This window comes from Rhincodon typus, chromosome 42 (assembly GCF_021869965.1).
Source record: "Rhincodon typus isolate 14 chromosome 42, sRhiTyp1.1, whole genome shotgun sequence".
Lineage (NCBI taxonomy): Eukaryota > Metazoa > Chordata > Chondrichthyes > Orectolobiformes > Rhincodontidae > Rhincodon > Rhincodon typus.
In genome coordinates, this window is record NC_063373.1 from 3,035,181 (window position 1) to 3,060,209 (window position 25,029).

At 41.6% G+C, this 25,029-nt stretch overlaps 2 protein-coding genes across 7 annotated transcripts in view; one reads left to right on the plus strand and one right to left on the minus strand.

Annotated features, from left to right (window-relative positions):
- Window positions 1-23,512, plus strand: LOC125487567 (oocyte zinc finger protein XlCOF7.1-like). Of its 6 annotated transcripts, none has more exons than XM_048619351.1 (3): window positions 1-185; window positions 4,604-4,811; window positions 16,675-23,512. In XM_048619351.1, the coding sequence occupies exon 3, from the start codon at window positions 16,783-16,785 to the stop codon at window positions 18,460-18,462; it is 1,680 nt and encodes a 559-aa protein (XP_048475308.1). In that variant the 5' UTR covers window positions 1-185; window positions 4,604-4,811; window positions 16,675-16,782; the 3' UTR covers window positions 18,463-23,512. The 6 variants fall into 6 exon arrangements, 5 of the variants coding, with proteins under 5 accessions (XP_048475308.1, XP_048475305.1, XP_048475307.1 ...); XR_007265963.1 differs by lacking the exons at window positions 1-185; window positions 16,675-23,512 and adding exons at window positions 2,169-2,337; window positions 6,249-7,306; XM_048619348.1 differs by lacking the exon at window positions 1-185 and adding an exon at window positions 2,169-2,337.
- LOC125481031 (zinc finger protein 836-like) overlaps window positions 1-25,029 on the minus strand; it is a 40,591-nt gene that overhangs the window by 6,364 nt on the left and 9,198 nt on the right. Inside the window, exons 4-5 of the mRNA XM_048619075.1 lie at window positions 12,759-13,034; window positions 6,623-6,684 (exon numbers count right to left, since the gene is read on the minus strand). Coding sequence (XP_048475032.1) covers window positions 6,623-6,684; window positions 12,759-13,034 — 338 coding nt within the window. The remainder of the gene's footprint in view (window positions 1-6,622; window positions 6,685-12,758; window positions 13,035-25,029) is intronic.

Genomic DNA, 25,029 nt, shown 5'->3' on the forward strand with positions numbered 1-25,029 from the left:
CCATCTTGCCTTACAATGAGACTCCATCCTTTTTGCAACATCTGGGAGCAAAGCAATGTCTTCCCTTTTCCATTTCTTTTCTCATCCTGGGAGGGAGTGAGAGGGAGAAAATCGTTCACTTACAGCAATTCAACGTACTGGAAGTCAATCCAGTGAAGGAACAGACTGTGGAAAAGTTGTTTCAGGTATATATGTCTCCCTTAAACCTATTGTTTGTATTTGCTCAGCTTCACACGTTTGTTTGCCTGGCGAAAACAGATGGTCAGGATTTAGGGGGCAGTAAATTTTAGAACCACTTAGTCCTATCCACCCTCTAAAGCCCTCTAGCCTTGCAAGATTGTTACCTTCAAGTGGCCTATCCAATGAATTTTGAAATAATCTATCGCCTTTACTTCGAGCGATGACTGAGGTAAAATTCCTTTTCAGGGTATTGTAGGATCTGCAGGATAGTATTTGCAGACATAACTCTCAGAACAAGCTTGATCTGAAGATCTGACAGAGTCACTTGACCTTTTGGATACGAATGTCATTGAACTTTGAATCTGAAAGGAGAAATAATTAACCATTCTGTCTGCTCCAGACAGCAATGTGACTGGAAAACAATGAACTTCAGGCTGAAACTGCCTCCTTTATGCACCATCTTTGGAGGGAAGGGGAAAACTGTTCACTGGCAGCAACCGAGGGGAAAGAAAGTGAATCCAGGAACGTGCAGATTTTGGAAAGCTTGGTTCCTATTCCTGTCTGTCTTACAGACACTGACATCTTTTTGCTCTCTCAGTTTGACACATTTTCTTGTCTGGCTAAAAGGAATGGCTCCTTAATATTCACAATTAAAAGAATGATTTACTCAGGGAAAAGCTGATATTTAAGGAGAGCATAAATAAAGATATTTCTTGTGTTATTACATGATTGATATTCAACATTTTGTTTATAGATCTATAAACAAAGTGCCATTATCATTGTTTCTAGTCTTGTAATACAATACAGTATTTAAAAAAAAAAGACCGGTCCAGGTCATAGTTGCTTCCTATCCAAATAAAGTTATTTTTCACATTTCTCTTGTATCTCCCATAATTCATTACAGCTTTATACATTACCTATTTTAGTCCACCAAATATCTACACATTTATAGGAAATATGGGTCTGTCACTCAGCATGAATCACCCAAATGTGAATTTAGAGACTGCATATCATGTACAGCAGAGTGAGAAGGGAGACAAGGCACTGGGACACGAGAGATTTTTGGGCAACAAGAGAGGAAAGAATGTTTGATAGAAACTAGAATTGTGTGTTCTGTATTTCTATCCAAGACTGACAGTGATTATGACTTTTATGATTTTGTTTTGCACAGTCAGTTGATTCTTCGGGACTTGAAATTCATTGGCCTGTGAATCTAGAAGGAGAAACGTTTGACAGTTTTGATGCTTCACAAGTTTTGAAACATCATTGTGACCAGGAAAGAAATATGACCTCTGAACCGGAGTGAGCGTATTCCGGCATAGATTCTGTGGAAAGGGCTTTAAACAGCTAAACCGCCATAGTAAACTATGCATCATTAACAGCGAGGAGAGACTGTACATGCGTCCTGTTGATGAGACTCGAACTGAATATCGAAACTGGCAGGATACAAAGACAGCTGCACCATGATGAAACCGTGGAAATGTGAGGACTGTGGGAAGGACTTCTGTACCCCATCTGCACTGGAAACACATCAACGCTGTCACACTGGGGAGATGCCATTCACCTGCTCTGAGTGTGGGAAGGGATTCACTCAGTCATCCAACTTGCTGAGACATCAGCGCGTTCACACTGGGGAGCGGCCATTCACTTGCTCTGAATGTGGGAGAGGATTCATTGATTCTTCCAACCTGCAGATTCATCAGCGAGTTCACACCGGGGAGAAGCCATTCACCTGTTCTGAATGTGGGAAAAGATTTACTCATTTATCCAATCTGCTGAGACATCAGCGAGTTACCCGGAGGGAGAGGCCATTGAGCTGCCCCGAGTGTGGGAAGGTGCTTCGTGATTCATACAGCCTGCGCATGCACCAGCGAGTTCACACTGGGGAGAAGCCATTCACCTGTTCTGAGTGTGGGAAGGGATTCACTCAGTCATCCAACCTGCTGAGACACCAGCGAGTTCACAAGTGATGACAGGGGTTGGATTCTGCTGTTAATCACATCCAGGACTGAACCATGTTCACTCTGACACTTACTAAAAGGGAAGGGTCAGAGAGTTTCACAAATTTTGTCCAATGAGTTGATTCTTGAGTATTTTGTTCCAAAAATTGTTTTATGTGTGATCACATGGATCACTGATGCAGTAACTACTTTGAAGGTATGTAGCATGTAACTTGCATTTCTGTTGGGAACCACATACAGCACATCATGTTGCCAGAGATTTGGCTTGTGGGACTGACCAGGTTCTTTTAGTGAACATCTTTTGGGTTTCTCATGGCAGGCTGTTGCAGATTTGCTCTTGGGTAATCTGTAGCTTGATTGGTGGAGTTTTTGAGGGGAAATAAAGCAGGGCAATTCCCCTAGCTTGGATCGAGGGGAAAAAAATCCCCGAGAGGTGACTTCAGTGAGGGCAGTGAGCTTTGTGGCAGGAAGTTGCCAGTTCAATAGTTAACAACAAACCAAAGAACTGCAGATGCTGGAAATCAGGAACAGAAATTGCTGGAGAAAATCAGTAAATCTGGTAGCATCTCTGGAGAGAAAGCAGAGTTAATGTTTCAGATCCAGTGACCCTTCTTCAGTTCTCACAGATATCTCAATTGCCACAAACCATTAGTAACAAACCGACACAGGAGCTGGAAAGTGAAATCATGGGGGGAAGAGGTGAACAGAAATCATATTATCATGGAAAAAGTAGAATAAGTGAAAGAACAGATTTTCATTGAAATGCTGAGAAAGGTAGTGCAGAAGATGGAATTGAGTCAAAAGGACTGATTGTGTTTTCACTGTCTTAGGGATGAATGTTTAAAGGCAAATTGCCAGAGATTAAAAAGTAATCCAGTGAAAATGGCTGGTGTTTCTCCAGGGAAAGTTGTACCAAAAAGTTAAAGTTGTGAGCAACCTGTTCCTTCTAATGGATTCACTATCGGGGCAAAAAAGACAGCAGGGATTTTGGTGGATTAATGTTTAAAAGGAAGTAACACCAGTTTTTTTCTCTGATAGAGGTGAGAAAGATTGTGATCCTGAGAGCTACTAGCTCAGCTCAGATCTTATTAATAGAAAAAGATTGACTTTTCTTCAAGAAGTTACCTGTTTTAATACAGTGCATTGTTAGTAATTGTGTGCAAACCCCATTGTTTAGAATGAATTTAGGTGATGCTGTGGTAAATGAGTGAGTGTTATTTTTGGTTTTATTTCAAAATTACAAATGAATGATGTGGCTGAATCATTGGAATTGACATAATGGGGTGTATTGTGTTCCCACAACGTGTGATGGTGTCCTATAATTCAGGAGCTTTGTCTGTGAGTAAACATTCCTTGTCTATTTGTAATCCAGCTGAGCAAAGAACTGATTCAACTAAAAATACTGATGTATCTACTCCAGTCATGGACACTACCAAAGCAGCAAAAGCGCTTGCAATTCACAAGTTAAATATTTTCAAGACAAAGGCCTTGGGGAGCACAAAGTGATCATAACACTTAAGATTGAATTAAATGTAAAATAAAAATGAACTGTGGTTTCTAGAAATCTGAAACAAAACCATAAATTGCAGTAGAAACTCAGCCAATCTGGTAGCAGCTGTGGAGAGAAAATAGAGTGAATGTTTTGAGTCCAGTGACCCTTCTTCAGAATGGATCTGGACTTGAAATGGTAACTCTGGTCTTTCTCCAGAAATGCTGCCTGACCTGCTGAGTTTCTCCAGCAATTTCTGTTTTTGTCATTGAATTACACATGTTTGCCAGTGCTGAAACAATACAGAATACAACAGTAAGCGGTTCAGCAATGAACAACTCACAATGAATTGTGTGGAAGGCTCCAAGTACAAAGAAAAATGAAAATCCAAATTGACGAATGTGTTGATGGCACTCACAGTGAAATAAATGTCCTTCTGAATGTGATCAAGAAAAAACTGGCAGATTACACTTTATTTAAAGATCAGATCAACCAAGAATATCAAACCCTGCTCTTGAACATGCAAAAGAATTTTGATAATGTGATCGAGGAAGATTGTAACCATGGAAGGGTTGAGTTGTTGGTCTTTAAGGCAAACCAAATGCTTTTTGCAGTTGGTTATGATAGCACAGATGTTCAAATCTTCTCCAAGCGAAAGTATTCTATAAGTCTAAGTGCTAAACTGAGAAACTTCAGAGAGATGAAAGCAAGTGCCAGAGGCCTGTGGCCTAACCCTCGGTTAGTCCCTAAACAGAACAAATGGACCTTCAAGATTTTTTGGAAATGAGGGAACTTTTGGGGTATAAAAGTAAAACTGGAATCGAGGCACACATCGATATATACGATAATGGTTAGTGTCAGAGGGCTTACTTTGTTTTTATCAATTATATACAGTGAAGTTTGTTTTGGAATGTGATGCCTAAATCTTTGCAATGCTTACTGAGTATTCATATTTCCCCTTAAATCTTCACAGCCCTGGGATCATCATAACCTAGCTTGCTGCTCAGGGAGAAAGGTGAAGCGAGTCGGTCAATGAGAATCTCCACAGACAGCGAGGCAGCAGAAACCAATCAGACTCGGAAAGTGATGACCAGATTTGGACTGAACACTAAACCCCAGAGTGAGAATGTTCTTGTTGACAATAACCATTCCGGTGGAGAAAGCAATCACTGATTTGGAAGGTGAACCAACTGGCTTATTTTACAACAATGATTAATATTTAATATTCTAGTTCACGTTGGTATGATTTCTGTGGATCCCATCATTTCTTGAAGTCTTCTCTTTTTTTGTTTTCTGATCCTTGGTTTTTCGGTAGCAAGATGTTCTTCAATGTTTGACTGAACTTGCACACATATACCAATTCCTTTGCAGGTTCAGATTAATTTTTCAGTCTTCGTGAAAAGCTAAACCATTCTAATCTATCTGAATTGCTAGATCTGTACACTGTACAACTACTCATGCTGTCTTTTTCTCTCTCTGCATTTCTATTTCAAAAGAAACTTTTCATTATCCCTTTTTTTTTAAGACAGTGAACAACTGTTAATTTTTGCGCTCATGCTGGTTTTTCCCGATCCAGTTCTATTTCAGCTATTTTATGGCAAATCCCGAATGATATATATGGATTTATTTCATACGAGTCTAACCTACATCTGTGAATTTTTGACTTTCACATCAATCTGATGCTCATCTCTTCCCTTGAGTCAATCAGGTTTGTGTCCCCAATAACAGCTAAATATAGTTTGCATCTAAATAGGGTGACCTGGTGCTCTGACCTCTCCCTACCAGAAATCCAGTTTTATTTTTCTCTTAAAGCTACATTACAATATCTGACACTTAAAACAACATCAATTTCAGAATATTCATCTCTGAGCCTTTGTAAAACACAATATGACAATCTTAAATCTCATTAATTATACCTATATTCCCTTGAGATCGAACAATTCCTACCTTAAGACTGAGAGAAACTGCCCTCCCCCTCACAAATACTTCCTGCAGACATACAGCACTCAAGGTCTATTTTTGTCTGTGAAAAGCCATGGATCTTGAGGATTTCACATCATTTGAACAAATATTTCCTGTTTTGCAATTTTAATCTGAGATATATGGAAATAATGGGAACGCAATGGCCTAGTGGTATTACCACTGGACTGTCATTCCAGAGACTCAGATAATGATCTGGGGACCTGGGTTCAAATCCAGCCATGGCAGATGGTGGAATTTGAATTCAATTTAAAAAAAAAAAGAAAATCTGGAATCGAGGGTTAAATGATGACCATGAATCTATTGTCGATTGTGGAGTAAAAACCATCGAGTTCACTCATGTCCTTTAGGGAAGGAAACTGCTATCCTTACCTGGTCTGGCCTACATGTGTCTCCAGACACACAGCAATCTGGTCGACTCTGAACTGCCCTCTGGGCAATTAGGGATTAGCAATAAAAGCTGGCCAAACCAGCAGCACCCACACCCTATGAATGAATAAATTAGAATAAAATGAAAGCCTTTGCTAGGAGCAGAGTGTATTTTCAGTTATAGATGGAAAAGTAATTCTAAGACAGTCATTGATAAATCGCAGGGAATTTACCAGAGAATGAACATAATGTGGAATTTTCTACCACAGGGAGTGATTGAAGTGAATAATGCAGAGACAATTCAGGGATCCTGCAGAAAAAAATAGAAGTGTACTCGGAGTTAAAAGAGGAATCCTGGCAACAGGTTCAGTTGAAGAATGAACACTGATGTGGATTGGATAGGCTGAATGGTCTGATTCTGTGCTAGATATTCAATGTAATTTAGCCCGGTATTGTCTTTCATTCTGACTCTGTCCATTCTGGGTGACAGAAGAACATTTCAGTTCAAGGGTTCGAGTGAGGAGCCAAAACTTCAATTCAACTCATATCTCCTGTGACTTCTTCCAGCATGTCTTTGGGGAACAGGTTTGTTTTTGTTTTAAATAAACTGAAATTATTTAAATTAGTTCATTGAAGGACTTACGTTTGATCAACTAGTCTCTTTACAATTGGAGAGCCTGTTTTATCAAGGAGGTCTGACAGAATCTGTGGAGAGAAAAACAAGAGTTAATGTTTTATTTCGGTATGATTCTTCGCAACTGAATGGAGCTAGAACATTGTCCTTTCTTTGCTGTGAACAAAGGGGGTGGAGGAATAAATGTAACACATTTTGAGGGTATCCATAGCAAAAGTTAATAGCTTTGTAGAAGGAGGAGGAGCTGGGGCCCTCTGGCACCCACATTTTGTATTGGCTGACCATTCCACACTTTGGGGTCAAAGGAGCTCCAGACCCATGTGGATCCAAGTTCCACCTCCAAATTGTCGTAACACAATGCATTGACCAGTGGGAAATGGTGGAGGACTAGAAGCGCACTTGTTCTCCAGCCAATCAGGGCTTTCCTATTGCCTCAGTGTGGACACTGGACAATGAGCTTTTGAAGAAGCATCCTGGATCTGAAACATTAACTCTGATTTCTCTCCACAGATGCTGCCGGGTCTGCTGAGATTTAACAGCAATTTCTGATTTCCAGCATTGGCAGTTCTTTCGGTCTTTTGACCTTCTGAAGCTGCTCATTGCTGCCCAGCAAAGCTGCTGCTGCTGAGTGATTGATTGATATATTGTCACATATACTGAAATAAAGTGAAAAGCTTTGTTTTATGAGTAGTACAAGTAGATCATAGTAACCAATGATATACAGATCAAAATGACTTAGAGACATACAGGTTTCATTGCACAGGGCATGCACTAGGCGACGTCAATGTGAGCAAGATCGTCATGATTTGAGGCTCGCGAGTCCATTCATCAGTCTAATAACAGCCAAGAAAATGCTGTTCCTGAACCTGCTTGTGCATGTGTTCAGGCTTCTGTACCTTCTGCCTAATAGAACAGGTTGTAGGAGATCATTATTGGAGTGTGATGGGTCATTAATAGTGTTGGCAGCCTTTCCACAGCAGCAAGCCATGTAAATGGAACTTCACCCAAACTGAAACTTCCTCCTCTATTCAACATTTGTGAGCATAATACTGTCTTCTGTCTTACTTTTTAAATAAAATCCTAGGGTTAAATTATTGACTTGTAGCAACTGAAGAGGTAATAAGTGAAACCAGGAAGGAGGCAGAGTCTGTCCAGCATGAATGTGTTGAGCAGCACTTCAGAAGAATGGGGAGGTATGTATATTAGGGTCAGCATGTGAGAATGGTGGGAGACATGGTGGGAAGGAGGTTCACAGATTTTGGGGAAGAGAGAGGAAAAAGGTATTCCAGAGAATTGTCTGTTCTGAATTTCTCATCTGTACTTATACCTTTTAGAATCACTTTCACAGGATGCTAGAAGGGGAAGATTTGTAGACAGAAATCTCAAAACAAACATCGTGTGAGCATAGGCACTTAATTAACTGGGACTTAAATAACCATAAATGGAGAAATGTCAATTTGTTCTGTCTGCATCAAAGGTTTAAAACATCAATTTAACTCGAAGAGCAGTGAGATTCACACCCCCAACTAAGAGTCTTCCAGTGAACTGACTGTGGAAACAGCTTCAATCGTCACATAACCTGCCATAATACCCATTTGTTGTGTGTGTGTGTGTGTGTGTGTGTGTGGCTTAAGTTGATTGTTGAACTTCCTTGAAGCTAGGAAGGTGGGAAGGGATTCTCTGACTTGTCTGCCCTGTGCAAACATCAGCATGCTGCCACTGGAGAGAGGCTGTTTGCCTGCTTTGAGTGTGGGAAGAAATTCAGTGAATATTTCACCCTGTTGAGACAGCAGTGAGCTCACTCTGGCGGGAGCCCATCTACCTGCTTGGACTGTAGAAAAGAATTCACTCAGTTATCCAGTCTGTAGATACACCAGCGAGTTCACACTGGGGAGAGGCCATTTACCTGCTCTGACTGTGGAAAAGAATTCACACAGTCATCAAACTTGCTGAGTTACCAGTGAATTCACACTGGGGAGAAACCATTTAAATGCTCCAAGTGTGGGAAGTAAATCAGGGATTTATCTGGCCAAAAGGAATACCAGTTCATACAAGGGAGAAGCCATTCATCTGTTCTGAGTGTAGAAAGCGGTTCACTCAGTCATCAAATCTGTGAAAACATGAGCGAATTCACAGGTGAGTACAGGAGTTGCATTTGCTGTTAATTAGCAACAACATTCATGCTCATCCTCTAAAATGTAGAAGAACGAGGGCAGGAGTTAAATGAGACTACCACCACCTGCAACTTCCCGTCCATCTTGCACACCATCCTCACTTTGAATAATGTTGGCTGTTCCTTCACTGTCACTAGGTCAAAATCCTGGAACTCTTCTGTCTAACAGCATTGTGGGTGACCCTACACCACAAGGCCTGTCGTCCCAGAAGGCAGATCACCAGCACCTTCACAAGCAGGACAATTTGGGATGGGCAATAAATGCTGACCTAAACATTGATTCTGTTTAAAAATGAGGGAAAAAAATCACATCACAGTCGGTGAAGTGGGAGAGTCAGAGAATTTCTTTCTGCTGGACTGGCCACGCTCACCACTTTGCCTCCAGTGAGGCTGATGCTCTTTGAGACTGGGATTGCACATTCCTGCTGAAATGATCCCCAAAAGCTGATGATGGATAACTATTTCATCCTTGACTGTAAATAATGTATTTCCTCTCACTACAAAATCAGAAATGAACACATCTCTGTCCCATCCATTCTACAGCACAGGGCCTGGCCACTTGGTTCATTTAGTATTATGTCAGTATTTATGCTCCACATGAGCCTCCACTCTCCCCTCTTCATCTCCATCTATTCCTTTTTCCCTCAGGTATGTATCCAGCTTCTCCTTAAATATATTCCTGCTGTTCACCTCAGACGCTTGCTGTGCCTTTATTCTTTATTCATTCGTGGGACAAGGGTGTCGCTAGCAAGTCAGCATTTATTGCCTCGAGGTGGGGATTAAGAGTCAACCACATTGCTGTGGTCTGGAGTCACACGTAGGCCAGACCAGGTGAGAATGGCAGTTTCCTCCTCTAAAAGACATCAGTGAACAGATGGGATTTTCCAACAATCGACAATGGATTTATGGTCACCGTTAGACTCTTAATCCTAGACTTTTTAAAAATTGAATTCAAATTCGTCCATCTACCATGGTGGGATTTGAATCCAGAACATTATCTGGGTCTCTGCATTAACAGTCTAGTGATAATACCACTAGGGCATCGTCTACACTGTGGGAGCAGTTCCATATTCTCACCACTCGCTGGGCAAAAAGGTTTCCTATGAATCGCCATTAGATTATTGAACCCCCTTCAACATCTTAAAGACTTCCATCAGGTCACCCTTCAGTTTTCACCTTTCTTTAACACCCTCACCCTGCCGTTTCTCAAGGTGAAATGCTGTCAGTTTTAGTTTTATCCTTGTTAATCAGTGTGACACCTCTAATGCATCTATTTCTATTCTCTAAATGAAGATGTAATGGAGACTGAGTATATAATCCCAGTCAAATCTAATTTTGAACTAGTTGACCAGAACCTCCCTGCTTTTCAGTTATATCCTTATGAAAATGAACTCCATAGTTGGGCCCCACTCTTGAAGAATGTTGTAAGGTTCTCAGAGAGGGCAGTTAAGATTCAACCACATTGCTACAGGTTTGGAGTCCGATGTGGGCAACATCAAGTGTCGACAGCAGAATGACTCAGTGTTGGTCAGGAACCTCGATAGCATAGATGAAGGGTTTCCTGCTCCTCGGATGCTGTCTGATCTGCTGTGCTTTTCCAGCTCTACATTTATTGACTCTAGCTTCCAGCACCTGCAGTCCTAACTGTCTCCTAGTGGTTAGTATCCCCGCCGAATAAGCGGGAGACGGGTTTAATTCCCCGTTCTGAGGAAGGGTCACCGGTCAGGTTAACTTTTTTTTTCCGTCACAGACGCTGCCAGACCTGAGCTTTTTCAGTAACTTTGTTTTTGTTCTTAATTCCCCACGGGGAGGGCGCAGTGGTAATGTCGCTGACCCTGGACTGGGAAGCTCAGGTACTAGTCCTGTCTGCCCCAGAGGTTTGGCATCTCTGAACAGGCTCATTAGAAACAACGGGTTAAATGGGCACAATTCAGGTTCCTGGGGGCGGTCCACACCATCGTACCGCCCTTCATTGTCTCCGATTGGTTGGACGACCACATGTTCCAGCGCGGCCCTCCAGCCACGTCTACTTCCTTTTGGCCCGGAAATGACGTCTAACAGCCAGGACCCTTGTCACCTCGAGCGGGACGGGAGTCGATGCTGCTGTTTGTGCGAAAGGAATGGAGCCGGCGCCTGGGCGGGAAGGTCGCCAGGCCTGAGTGACAAGATTCCTCTCCTGCTTCTGGGGGACGAGATTGTGAGACATGGTAGGAATGTTAACCGCGGGAGGAGGGGGCCTGGGGAGTTTATAACCTCTTGGGGGAGGCCTGAGGGCGCGGAGCCACTGACCGCCATCTTGGTGAGGCGGTTATTGTCACTGGGCAACCAACCGCCATCTTGGTGAAGGAAAGGCGTGTCTCACTTTGGAGCCTGGAGGGGAGGGTGGGGTGAATCAACGAGGCTCTGATCAGGAAGGAAACCCGGAGAGGTGGGAGGGGTGCATTTACGAACACCCACAGGCGACACCAAACCCCGAATCAAACTCGTTGCTTTGATTTGTAGTCTGCAGACAGGAGCCTGGTGAACTGAACCCAGAGGGAGGGAGAAAATTTGGAGTCGAGGAAGAAGATAGGGAGACGGGTTTGGATTTCAGTCCAAAGAGGAAGGGAGGGACTGTGGAACTGGGATTTACAGATTTGGGGAACAGGAGAGGAAAGTAATGTTCCTTAGAATCTGGAACTGACTTCAGAATTTCTACCCTGCATTGACTGTGATGACTTTTGCAAACTCCTTTTGCAGAATATTTGAAAAGAAGGCTTTGGAGATATTAAACACAAAGCAAATTTCTTGCCAAGGTCTGGTTGACTCATGATCAACCAATCAATCAATCATTATCTGAGTACATTTGACCTCTGCATGTGGAAGGAGAAATGTTTGTTCTGTCTGTGGGAAATGATTTCAAACATTGGTGTGAGTGACAAGAACCCAGAGATATTCACACACCTCAGTGATTGTGTTCCGGTGAGCAGACTGGAAAAAGCATTACACAGTCACACGTTCTGAGAGCATTCCAGTGAATTTCCTGTGGAAAGAATTTGAACCAGTCAATAAGATTGGGGAAAGTAAAAATTACACCATTTGCAGTGGGGAAATACTGTGCTCAATCTGTGTGCGGTCAAGGCTTCAACTGATTGCCCATCCTGAGAGATACAAAGATGACATTGCCATGGAGAGACTGTGTAAATGTGAGGACTGTGGTGAAGGATTCAATTGTCCATCCCAGCTTGAAATCCATTGCCGATTTCACATTGGGGAGAAGCCATTCACCTGGTCTGTGTGTGAGAAAGGATTTACTCAGACAACCAAACTCCAATCACACCAATGAATTCATACGAGGAGAGACCATTCATCTAGTCAGAATGTGGGAAGAGATTTACACAAACTACCTGCCTCATGTTACACGATGAGGGTGGGGTGTCCATCAGGATGGGCCGTTCAGCTGCACTTATTGTGCAAAGAGGTTCATGTCTTCATCTAACCTGAATATACGCCTGCGAGTTCACACTGGGGAGAAACCATTCACCTGCTCTGTGTGTGGGCAGGGGTTCACTCAGTCATCCAATTTGCTGAGACACCAGCGAGTTCACACCGGGGAGAAGTGGTTCAGTTGTACTTCCTGTAGGAAAGGTTTCTGGCAGTCATCCACCCCCCTTGCACACCAGTAAATTTACACAGCGGAGAAACCATTCACTTGCTTTGTGTGTGGAAAGGGATTCACTATCAACTGCACTCGAGTCTTACCAGCCAATTCATACAGAGGAGAAGCCATTCAGGTGTACTTCCTGTGGGAAGAGTTTCAGGTGTTCATCCTCTCTCCTTGCTCACCAATGAGTTCACACCAGAGAGGGGCCATTCATTTGCTCCATGTGTGGGAAGGAATTCACTCACTCATTCAACCTAGTGATGCTTAAGTGAGTTCAAAAGTGAACCTCAATAACCAGTATACTGCAGCAGTTTAAGGAGAAAACTTACCACTGTCTTGTCCAGGCTGGCTAATGGTGGCTCAGCCAGCGATTTCCGTGTCCTCTGAAAGAAGTGGATTCTGCTGTTATTGCTGTTGTTGATCATTTCCAAGATTGACAATCTAACAATATTACATTTGTTTCTCCTGAGGTTGACACACTTATAACTGGCTGGAGTTTGGTACTCTGGAATTGTGGCTGATTTTGGGACTGCAGTGTCCCTTTTTAAAAGCACCAAATTTGATCCTGAATTCAAAAATAGTGTTCGGAGAGAGAAGCACATGTCCTGTAGAAGGAAAACACAAAAGTCATCAATTTACAAAGGAAACTTGACAAAGGAGATCACCAAAAAAGGTTTTGTCCAACAAATCTCCAGGCTCAACTGCTCCTTTCATGCCATGTATTGCACAGATTGACAGCATCACATCTGATATGATCAGGATGAAGAATGAAGTGAAATTGGCAGTGTCGGAACCCCCACTTGGTTTGGCATATTCTTCTCCATTCGCTTGCCCTTGGCATTCCCTGATGATACAAAGGAGTTTCTCCGTAAGCCAAGTCAGGCAATGAGATCTGTAATCAATCTAGACTGAAAACAAAGACAAAAATAAAACCCATCTTTTGATCAGAGAATTCCTCTGCCCTATACTGATGATGGTGCATTTGTCGCTGTCACAAACTGGTCTGCAAAAGTTCATGGACTGCCTACCCTAGGTTTGTTGTTTACACTCCTTGACTATAAGGTGTGCTTTATATATATGTAATTTATTTTAAAGTTTGGATTTTGAACTAGCGACACATGCTTTGGTCTGTTAATACTTGGGATTTAATAACCAACGCAGCATATCTGGTGTCATAATTTTGAATCTGTATGTCTCAGAGTCCTGGTGACTGGAATCTTCCTGGAGTAATAATATGAATTTATTTGTATATTTTTTTTTATGATTGGAGACAACCAATGAGCTTACTTTTGGTTTAGAAGAGTTTTTTTTCGATCGGGGCGGAAATCCCTATCATTTGGAAAGCTTTGGGTTGTAGCAGTTCACACAATAGCTGGCTGAGGTCGGATGTGAGAACAGTTTCTCCAAGTTGAAGGAGTTGATTCAAAACATTTGGAAAGTAGATTAACTTAGGTTTAAGATTTCAGTTGGAAAACTCTTGCCAAGATGTGCTTGGTTAGAAAACTGTTGTTTATTTGAAGTTAATAAAGTTGAAAGTGTCAAGACCAGGAATTGAAAGAAATAGTTAAATCAAATCAATAAGTGAGATTTAAAATGGAGCACTCTCTGGTATTTGAATATTGTAAAGTATTGGTGTTGGAAAGGGATGGGATTTTGTTTTGCCATGTATTTTTGAAATGCTTAAAATTGGTTAGATGCAAGTAGAATCGGAGAATCTCTACAATGTGGAAGCAGGCTGTTTGGCCATTCGTGTCCACATGACCCTCCAAAGAGCATCCCACACAGATCCACCTCCCTACCCTATAACTCTGCCATTCTCATGACTTATCTCTGGACACTATAGGGTATATAACATGGTCAATCCACCTCACCAGCACATCTTGGACTGTGGGAGGACACTGGAGCACCCAAAGGAAACTCTCTCAGATACCGGGAGAATGTACAAACTCCACACAGACAGTCACCCAAGGGTGGAATTGAACCTGGATCGTGGCGCTGTGGGGCTGTAGCGCTAAGTGCTGAGCTGCCATACCGCGGAAATAGGCTGTTCTGTTCTGTTTAACCTTCATTTCTTTTATGTAATGGACTTCTAGTTCATTGTTCAGACCAAATTTGCAGTATTGTATGCTTGTTTATAAATAATAAGTCATCACATTCAATCTTTAGAAGTTGGGATTTGAACTTGTCCAGAAATAACATCAGCTGAATCATAATTGGGGACTTTGCAGCTTTTAAATACACACAATTTTAAAGGAATCTGTGTCTCACTTTTTTTAAAGCATGAGATACTTAGCGTCCGACTGAAATCGATTGTGTTGTGAAGTTTGTTGCGTTGCATTGAACATGACTTTGAATATTGACCAGAGTTTTGGAAGATAACACCTTTTGAAGTATTTAACTAGGGATAAACCTGAGAGAGGTAGCTACTAAATTGAAGGTACAAAATCAGAGCAAGGTCTTTATAAGCAAGAATGCTTCAAGTGATTATTCAATATTTAGAATTGGAAGAAAGGGAACTTTAAATTGAGATGTCATTGCTAAAATTAGCCAAGATAGAGTTCAAAATGAAAAGCTAGAAATTAAGTTAGAAGGAAAACAAGGAGGTGGATAATGAGGAGAGGAAGAAATACAGACTGATGGAAAAGGAGATGAAATAAGAAAAAAAAAACTCTAAATAGTCAGGGAAATGAGACAACATGAATTGGCCTTAGAAAATGGTCATTTAACCAGGAAAAATTTAAGCTGTGAGGTTGATTTTGATTCAATGTAGGTTTTTGTTTAATAAGAATCTATGCTAATTGTCTAAATTTACTGAGGATGGAGTCGTATTTTACCTTGTGAGCAGGTAGCTGGATAGAGGAATAAATGCAAAATAGTTAACCCTTATTTCTGAGTCGTGTGCAGACTTGGAAACACAACATACATTCCATTATCCAAGTCCTGAACGTCTATTTTTAAATGATTGTGATGTGAAAACTGATCCGTGACATCTCATAGTATAGATTGCCATTGAAAAAGGATACCTTTACCCCAACTCTGTCTTCTAATATTTAGTCAGTCCTCTGTCCATGTTAATACAGTGTCACAAAATGCTTGTTATACAGTAGCCTTATGTGTAGAAACTTATTCAATGTCGTTCAGCAAGACCACTAGGGTGACAAGTGTGAAGAATGTACTCTGAGTGGGGTCTTCAATGTTCACCACCTATAGTGGCTCAGCAGCACCACCATGGAGTAAAGGCAGACCTAGCCATTGGGATACAAAATTGGCTTGTAGGTGGGTGACAGAGAATGGTGGTGGAGGGTTGCCTTTTGGACTGGAGGCCTGTGACCAATGGTGTGTCACAAACATCAGTGCAGTCCACTGCTTTTTATGAATTGTAAGAATGATTTGGATGTGAATATAGGAGGTATGGTTAGTAAATTTGCAGATGACAACAAAATTGGTGGTGTAGTTGTCAGCAAAGAAGTTTATCTCAGTAGAATGAAACCTTAATCGGGTGAGCACACAGGCTGAGGAGTGGCAGATGGAGTGTAATTTAGACAAAAGTGTGGTGCTGCAATTTGTTCGGGCAAATCAGGGCAGGACTTAGACACTTAATAGTGTCATAGAGATATACAGCATGGAAACAGGTCCTTTAGTCCAACTCATCCATGTTGACTAGATATCCTATGTAAATCTAGTCCCATTTGCCAGCATTTGGCCCATGTCCCTTTAAACCCTTCCTATTCATGTACCCATCCAGATGCCTTTTTAATGTCCTGTCAAAATTCTGGACAAGTTGCAGAGTATAAAATCCCTCGATTACTTCCCTATGTCTCCTTCTTTTCTTTGTCACTCTGCTCCATGCAGGTCCCATGGATTGGACTGGCCATGCTAAATTACTCATAGTGTTCAGGGATGTGTAGATTAGGTGGATTATAGGGGGATGGGTCTGGGTGGGATGCTGTGAGAGTTGGTGTGGACTTGTTGGGCCGAAGGGCCTGTTTTCACATTGTAGGGAGTCTAAGTCACTAAATAAATAGTCCTGTGTAAGCCCAGACCAGGATGCAGGTCCCTTCCTTGCTTGACATTAGTTTTAGCCCCAGTTGAACTTCTATGGCAATCCAGCAGCTTTCATTGTCACTTTTCCCAAGAGCTGGCCCAGCAAATTGCCAGATTCACTCGGTACAATTTTACAACCTGCCTTTATGTTTTTGTGGCTTCTTGCTCATTCCTTTCTTCTGTTTTAAATTAATTTCACAGGTTAAGCAAAGAGGATGGTACGCAGTCATGAAACTGAAATCAAACATCACATCATGATCTGATGGAGTCACCCAATTTATCACAACCAGTTACCAACAGCTTTTAACCATGGAAGGAGAAAGCACATTTCGCAGTGGGGAGAACAGATACACATGTTCTGTGTGTAAAAAAGGCTTCAGCCAATTAGCTAGCCTCAAGAAGCACAAATGCAGTAACACTGGGGAGAAATTATTGAAATCTGGCAACTGTGAGAAAGGATTTAGCCATTGCTCTGGGCTGAAAATTCACAAAGGTATTCACACTGGGGAGAGGCTGTTCACCTGCTCTCTGTGTGGAAAAGGATTCACTCAGTTATCTACACTGTGCACACACGAGCAACTTCATACTGAGGAGAGACCTTTTAAATGTCCCCACTGTGGGAAGTGCTTTAAAAGTTCCAGTAACCTGATGTCCCATCAGCGTGTTCACACTGAGGAGAGACGGTTCAGATGTTCTGACTGTGGGGCTGGCTTCAAGTGGTCATCTCAACTGACTGTGCACCAACGCATTCACACTGGGGAGAAGCCATTCTCCTGCTCTGAATGTGGCACTCGATTCACTCAATCATCCCACCTCAAGGCACACCAGCAGGTTCACACTGAGAAGAGACCTTTTAAATGTACAGAATGTGGGAATTCCTTTAAAAGTTCCAGTGAGCTGATGTCCCATCAACGAGTTCACACTGAGGAAAGGTGGTTCAGATGTTCTGACTGTGGGGCTGGCTTCAAGTGGTCATCCCAACTCACTGTGCACCAACGCATTCATACTGGGGAGAAACCGTTCACCTGCTCTGAATGTGGAATTGGATTTACTCGGTCACATGACCTCAAGGCACACCAGCAGACTCACACTGAGGAGAGACCTTTTAAATGCCCAAACTGCAGGAAGTGCTTTAAAAGTTCCAGTCGATTGCAGTCCCATCAACGTGTGCACACCGAGGAGAGACCTTTTAAATGTTCAGATTGTGAGAAGTGCTTTAAAAGTTCCACACAACTGATGCTCCATCAACGTATTCACACTGATGAGAGACCATTCAGGTGCTCTTATTGTGGGACTGGGTTTAGGCGATCATCTCAACTCACTAGACACCGGCGTCTCCACACTGGGGAGAGGCCATTTATCTGCTCTGAATGTGGGCAGGGATGCATTGACCCTTCCCACCTCAAGGCACACCAGAGAGTTCATACTGAGGAGAGACCATTTAAATGTCCAGAGTGTGGGAAGTGTTATAAAAGCTCTGGGGAGCTGAAGTCACACCAACGTGTTCACACTGACAATAGACCATATAGCTGCGCTGTCTGTGGGTCCAGGTTCATATGGTCATCACAACTCCGTGCACACCAACGCACTCACACCGGAGAGAGACCTTTCACCTGCTCCCAGTGTGGGAAGGGATTCACTCGGAAAATTCACCTCAAGACACACCAGCGTGTTCACACAGGGGAAAGACCTTTTAAATGTCCAGACTGTGGGAAGTGCTTTAAAAGTTCTTGGGACCTGATACGCCATCAACGTGTTCACTCTGATCAGAGGCCTTTTGAATGCCAAGACTGTGGGAAGTGCTTTAAACGTTCTGGGGACCTGTTTCGCCATCAGCGGGTTCACTCTGAGCGATCTTTTACATGCCCAGACTGTGGGAAGTGCTTGAAAAGCTCTGGGGAACTGATGTACCATCAACATATTCACACCGATGAGAGACTGTCAGGTGCTCTCACTGTGGGACTGGATTCAGGCAATCATCTCAACTGACTTTACACCAGTGAGTTCACACTGGGGATAGGCCATGCATACCTGTGGAGACAGCAGTGTGTTCATGAGATTTCAGGAGCTGTATTTTTCTGTAAATTATATCCAGATGTTGAAAAATCGTAGCCCTGCTTTATGTTATAGCACTTTGGGGAACGACAAATATATGGACTTTGTTAAATGCAGGCGGTAATAATGGGTGATTTCTATTTCCATGTAGAGTGGGTGAATCTAATCATTACAAATGTTATGAAGGATTTTTTTTTTTTTTTCTTTCTGTAATATTACAGGCCAGAGTAGACCCCCTCAAAATATATTAAGAAGATAGTTTAGACCCTAACTTTTTCTCAGCACCTCGCAGTCACCTCTGAAATGTGTTCCAAATAAAATTTGTGGTCAAACTATGCGATGTTAAGCAACACACATTTTATTCAAACCCTCTACTTAAACTACAACAGAATAAAGAAGAACTTGGAATAATAACTCTATTGGAAAACTTAACTGAATAGTAATCATTACTATCTATTAATTAACTTCCAATTTAGTAACATCCCATAACCTCACCCTTGGAACAAGGCAAATTCAGAAAAACAGATTGTTTCATATATCATTCTCTAATGGAGGAAGGAACATCAAAGGACAATTTTGAGGGAAAATTCAGAGAGAGAGTGTAGCATGTGGGAGTGATTCACTACCTTCCAATCCTGCTAAGACCACAGCAGTAACTGCCAAAATTAAAATCCTGGTTCTGTGAGAGCTTGACCACATACACTCAGACTGAATCTATTGTTCCAATTTAAAAAGAAAAACACCCCAAGGCCTCACAAGTTGGTTATCCTCTCAAATATTGTTTGGAACCCGTCCCCCAGTCCCCCTCTAAAATAAACTGGAGAAAAAACATATCTTAAAGTCGTGGCATGATCACAGGTGTGTACAAGATTTATTTTTAAGTCAGAACTTTGGAGGATCAATTCTGAATCAGGCTGTCTTAATTACCCATTTTATTTACATAATATAATTATTTTTGGTGTTCAGGAGCCTTTGGGAAATAGTGACCATAATATTGTAGAATCTTTCATCAAGTTTGATAGTGTCATACAGTAGTTCATTCTGGAATAATGTTCTCCAATCAGAGCAATGGAAATTGAATGAATTGGCAAGTGAGCTGTGATGTATTGGCCAAATACAAGGAGAGGCAATGACCTAGTGGTATTATCATTGAACTGTTAATCCTATGAACCAGGTAATGTTCTGGGGACCTGGGTGGAAAGAGGCTTAGGTATTCTTCCACCCTCACTGTGCACAAATACACTCCCATCGGAGAAAAACCATTCACCTGCTATGAATTTGGGAAGGGATTCACTCATTTATCACCCTGCAGGCATACCTGTGTGTTCACGGTGAGGAGAACCCATCCATGTGCTCCAAGTGTGGGAAGGATTTCACTCAGTTGTCTATCTTCCAGATGCACCAAAGAGTTCATGGTGTGGAGCAGCTGTTTGGCTGCACTTCCTGCGGAAAGAGGTTCAGGCACTCTTCTGCCCTCACTGCACCAACACACTCAGACTGGGGAGAAGCCATTCACCTGCTCTGAGTGTGGATAGAAATTCACTCAGTCCTTTCATCTTCAGGCACACTAATGCATTCGTACAGGGGAGAGACCTTTTTCCTGTTTGCTTTGTGGGAAGGGATTCATTGTTTTTCCATCCTGCTGAGACACCAGCAAAATTCACACTGATGAGAGGCCTAATAAATGCCTTGATTGTGAGAAGGGTTTTAAAAGTTCCCAGGAACTGATGCTCCATCAATATATTCACAACAATGGGGGTTGGGTTCAGGAGATCACCTGACCTTATTCTCCCCCGACACATTCACACCGGGCAGAGGCTATTCACCTGATCTGTGTGTGGAAAGGGATTTACTCAGTCATCCGCCTTACTGACACACCAGCAAATTCACACTACTGAAAGACCTTTGAAATATCCAGACCGTGGAAAGTGCTTTAAAATTTCGAAAGAACTGATGTGCCATCAATGTGTTCACATTGATGAGAGACCATTCAGGTGCTCTCACTGGGACTGGCTTTACACAATCACCTCAACTCCGTAAGCATCAGAGAATTCATACTGGGGAGAGGCCATTCATCAGTTCTGAGTGTGGGAAGAGGTTCACTCACTCATCTAAACTGAGGAGACACCAGCGAGCTCACATGAGGGAGAAGCCATTCAGCTGCTCTGAGTGTGGGAATGGATTCACTTGGTCATCCAACCTGCTGAACCATCAGCGAGTTTATGAGTAACTGTGGTGGTTGCTGTTAATCACATCCAGGACTGAACCAAGTTCAGCACAATCTGTTTCTGCTGATGTTCATAACAGTCCACCTGTAATTGTATGGCACAGAAAGAAGCTATTTGACCCATTATGTCTGCACTAGCTCTTTGAGGGATTATGCTTAGTGCAGTTCTCCTGTAATGCTGCACCTAGTTTCTCCTCAATTACCAGCTAACCACCTCTTGAATGTGTCAGTAGAACCTGCCTCCACCATATTTCCAGGTGGTGTTATCCAGACCCTAACTACTTGCTGTGTGAAAATATCTTCTGTTTGCCTGTTTTGTAAAACACATTAAAAATGTGCTGTTTGGTTCCCTTTTACAATCAGGACCAGTTTCTTCCCATCTACTCTACACACATTCTTGATTTTCAGAATTTATGACAAATGTCCTCATAGTCTTCTTTCCAAGGAAAACTTCCCAAATTCTACAATTTAGCTTCATAACTGAAGATTCTCATCCCTGAAAGAATTCTCACAGACCTCTTCTGCACTCCCTCCAATGTAATCACATTCTTCCTGGTGTGGCATCCAGAACCATACACAATATTTCAGCTGAGGTCAAACTGGTATCTATGTAAGTTCATCATAACCTCGTTGTTCTTGCAGTCTGTGCCCTCCTAAGACATCCAAGGACACTGTGTTTTATTAACTGCTCTCTCCACCTGTCCTGCCACCTTTAATGACAAATGCACACATGCGCCCAGGTCTCTTTGCTCATGTACACCCCGTAGAGTACTGCACTTTGTTTTAAACTGTCTCTCCATGTACTTTATACCAAAAAAATCACCTCATTCTTCTCTGCATTGAACTTAATCTGCCCAGCTATCCCCCCATTCAATCAACTTTTCCATGTCCTATGGAAGTTCTACACCATTCTCCTTACTGTTTACATTGTTTCCAAGTTTTGAATCATTCACAAAATTCAAAGTTATCCCCTGCACATCGAGGTCTAAATCATTTTAAAAATGTCAGGAAAAGCAAAGGTATACAAACAGTTTTTGGGGATCTCCACTGAAAACATTCCAGCCAAAAAAAGAATCCATTGACTATTACTCTCTGTTTCCATCACTCAGTCAATTTTGTATCTATGTTAGTCCTGCCCCTTTTATTCCATGAACTTTATTTACAAGTCTCTTGTGTGACACTGTATCAAATAGCATTTGGATGCAAAACTATCACCATCACTTTTCCCCGGAATTTCCGGTACTTGGCTCACAATACTCTTTCTGGATCTTTGAGAATTGAATCTCTCAGCAGCAATTACCACAGGTGAAATGAGCTGATTGTAACTCGGTGGCTGGGTTAGTTTCATTAACGAATTGATTCAAATTACTTCTTTTATTTTGGTAAATGTGCTACTGAGGAAAGCAATGGGACTGTTCAATACATCCCTCCTCTCTGATCCTGCACAAACATTCTGTTTATTATATAACCTTTCCATTCCAAATAAATTAGTCAAGATCACGGAGGACTCACTGCAAAACCATCTTATCAGATCTCACGTTGTCTCTGACAGAAACTGCAGCATGGAATTTAAATGGGTAGATGGAGTTTGAAGTATGACCTGGTCTTTTAACATAATCACTGATTCATGATTAATTCTTCAATTTAATGAACTGACACTGACAACTTAATCATGTGTTTCTGGTGACAAATTCACACATTTGATTAATTGCAGGATGCCTTCCTGAGTTAAATATCAGTCTTAAAATGGCTCTCTTCACCTTGTTAATTTACTTCAGCAAATATAAAATGTAAGTAGTTTGAAAAGGGTGAATTTCTACTTAAGTTAACTACCCAGGCTCACTCACAGGTGTCTGTCTAAAAATCTTCCTTTATCTGCTCCTCCAAGGTCTCAGTGTCTTTAGTAGTAGCCAGATTACCAAATCAAGTTTACTTTAAAAGTTCATAGGCAAAGATACAAACATTTCTGGGAGAACCTATGTAAAAACTATATCTTTTTGTTTTTCTTTATTTTGGATTGTGGAACAAAATGGGGAAAATTGCTTTAGGCCAAGGACTGTGAAAGGAGTTGTTGCTCTTTCTAAAAACAACTTACTGGAATGCATTGTGAGTTGTGTTAACACAGTTGTTTTATTCAACCGGTGGGGAAGAGACCTGAGAGGTCATGGCACTGGGTATGCGTGCGGATTGCTGATTTGTTCTTGCAATCTGGACGACTTGAAGTCAGAAGTCATCAGTTTAGCCACAATTCTCTGATGCACCTAAGTAGGTGAATGCTGTGGTTCTGAACAATACAGAGAGAAACCTTGAAACTGCAGAAACGACAATGTCCCCTTGCTTGCGCACTGTCTTCAGTGAAGTGACCAAAGTCAGGAAGATAGCTAGATATTATCTCCCACCAGGTGTTGTGAAATGTTGCCTCTATTAATAACCAAGAGTTTCAATTAGTGTGTCAACCACCTTGTGTCTTCTGTGAAAAATTGAAAAAAATGTGCAGAACAGAAGTTGTTGGAAGGCAAAAAGGACACCTCCTCAACTCATACTGACTGGTGATATTTGAACTGTACTTCTCTAGTATTGTTTTCTCCATCCTTAACATTCATGTTTGTTTGTCTGTGTGTATTTGCGGGGTGGGAGTAAGGTTTAACAAGTGGGAGGGGTTCGGAGTTTGGACTATAAGAGTTACATGTTGGTAATTCGTATGTTTGTTTGCCAGTAGCTAGAAATGATTTATTTGTAATAAACAGCAGTTCTTGTGAAGTACGGAAACCTGCTCAGCATTTTTTTTAATTTCTGTTAACCTGGGTCCACCAGACAGGTGAATTGGGGACTTTTGAGTACTCTGAACGAATCTTTACATTTGGTGATGACCCAGGGAGTAGTGGGACTCGAATATCAGACACTTTCCAAAGTGTGTCATGGCGACCTGTCAACTTATTAGTCTTATCCATACTTCCATTTTAGAATGAACATCAACAACAGGTTGTTATATTTCATTGAACTGGATCCAAGGTATGTTAATCCAATTCTCATTCAGTGATGTGTTGTTTCCTTTAATTCTATCTCTTACCCTGACTCACCTCCTCTTACACATTTAATCAGTTATTTGCTTCTCAAATTTATCTTGCAAAAAGCAATTGACATTTTATTCATTTCAAGTATTAACATGAATTGTTTCTTTGTATTTTCTTTATTTTCGTTGGCGTATATTACTTCAAGTTAACTTGGTAAGTGTGCCACTTTTAAAATTGACAATAGCCTAATTTGAATCAACTGACAGGTTTTCTTCATTTTAATTGGTTTCTGCCAGATGAAATGGAATATTTTGGTACCCAGAATCACTGAGACTGTTTGTCATGAGATTTTTTTTAAGTGGCATTTTTCTTTCCAAAGCAGAAGATTGGCACCACAGTTAACTATGGCCACTGTGCTCTATTTGTACATGAGAAGTAACACCCAAAACATCAAACCACATTGATACCAATTCAAACATGCAGTTTTCTGTCTCAACAGGGGCCTAAGTGGCTTTGTGTCATAAATTTTGAGAGTAACAAATAAAATGACCGAGCCTGCAGATTCTACAATGTTCCCTTTAAATCCAAAGCAGTTTATCTGAAGAGACTAGTCTTTTACATTTTACCATCGAGAGCTGGCTTGAAGTCCTCAAATTGCTCAATGCTGACTTTGGCTTAACATTTCAGTCAGGTCAGGAAGACTGAGAATAAGAGAAGGCACCACATCCAGCACAGAGATTGGTTGCATCATCTATTTGCATGATCCACGACATCCAGAAGACTGCCACTTCCATACACTGAGATCAGTATTCCCCTGGTGTGTAACCCGGAAACCATTCTGAGGAGACTCAAATGAATGCAAAATACTGTTGATGCTGGAAATCTGAAACAGACACAGACATTGAAAGTTTACAGGATTTGGTGGATTATCGGTGCATTCACACCAGGCAAACTGTTTCAATGTCCCGTGTGTGAGCAGTGATTCAATGGATCACTGTAAATGCAGAAGTTGACTGCAGAAGTTGAACTTTGTTCTCATTGCTCCTGGTTCAGGTGTGTATGGATGCACCATCAATTCACATTCTCCTAGGTTCGTGATTAGACAATCGAGGATTCATTTCGTTACATTTCTCTACAAATTGCTTATTTGTTTTATTATTTGAACGTCTGTCCTAGTCTCCACACGTAACAGCCAAACAAATATTGATCTTCATTTTAGAAATATCTATCAATGGAGATGGTATTACCCATTATGTACGG

What these genes read in the sequence shown, in the direction of transcription:
- LOC125487567 (XM_048619351.1), top strand. Translation starts at nt 16,783, where the DNA reads ATGGAAGGAGAAAGCACATTTCGCAGTGGGGAGAACAGATACACATGT.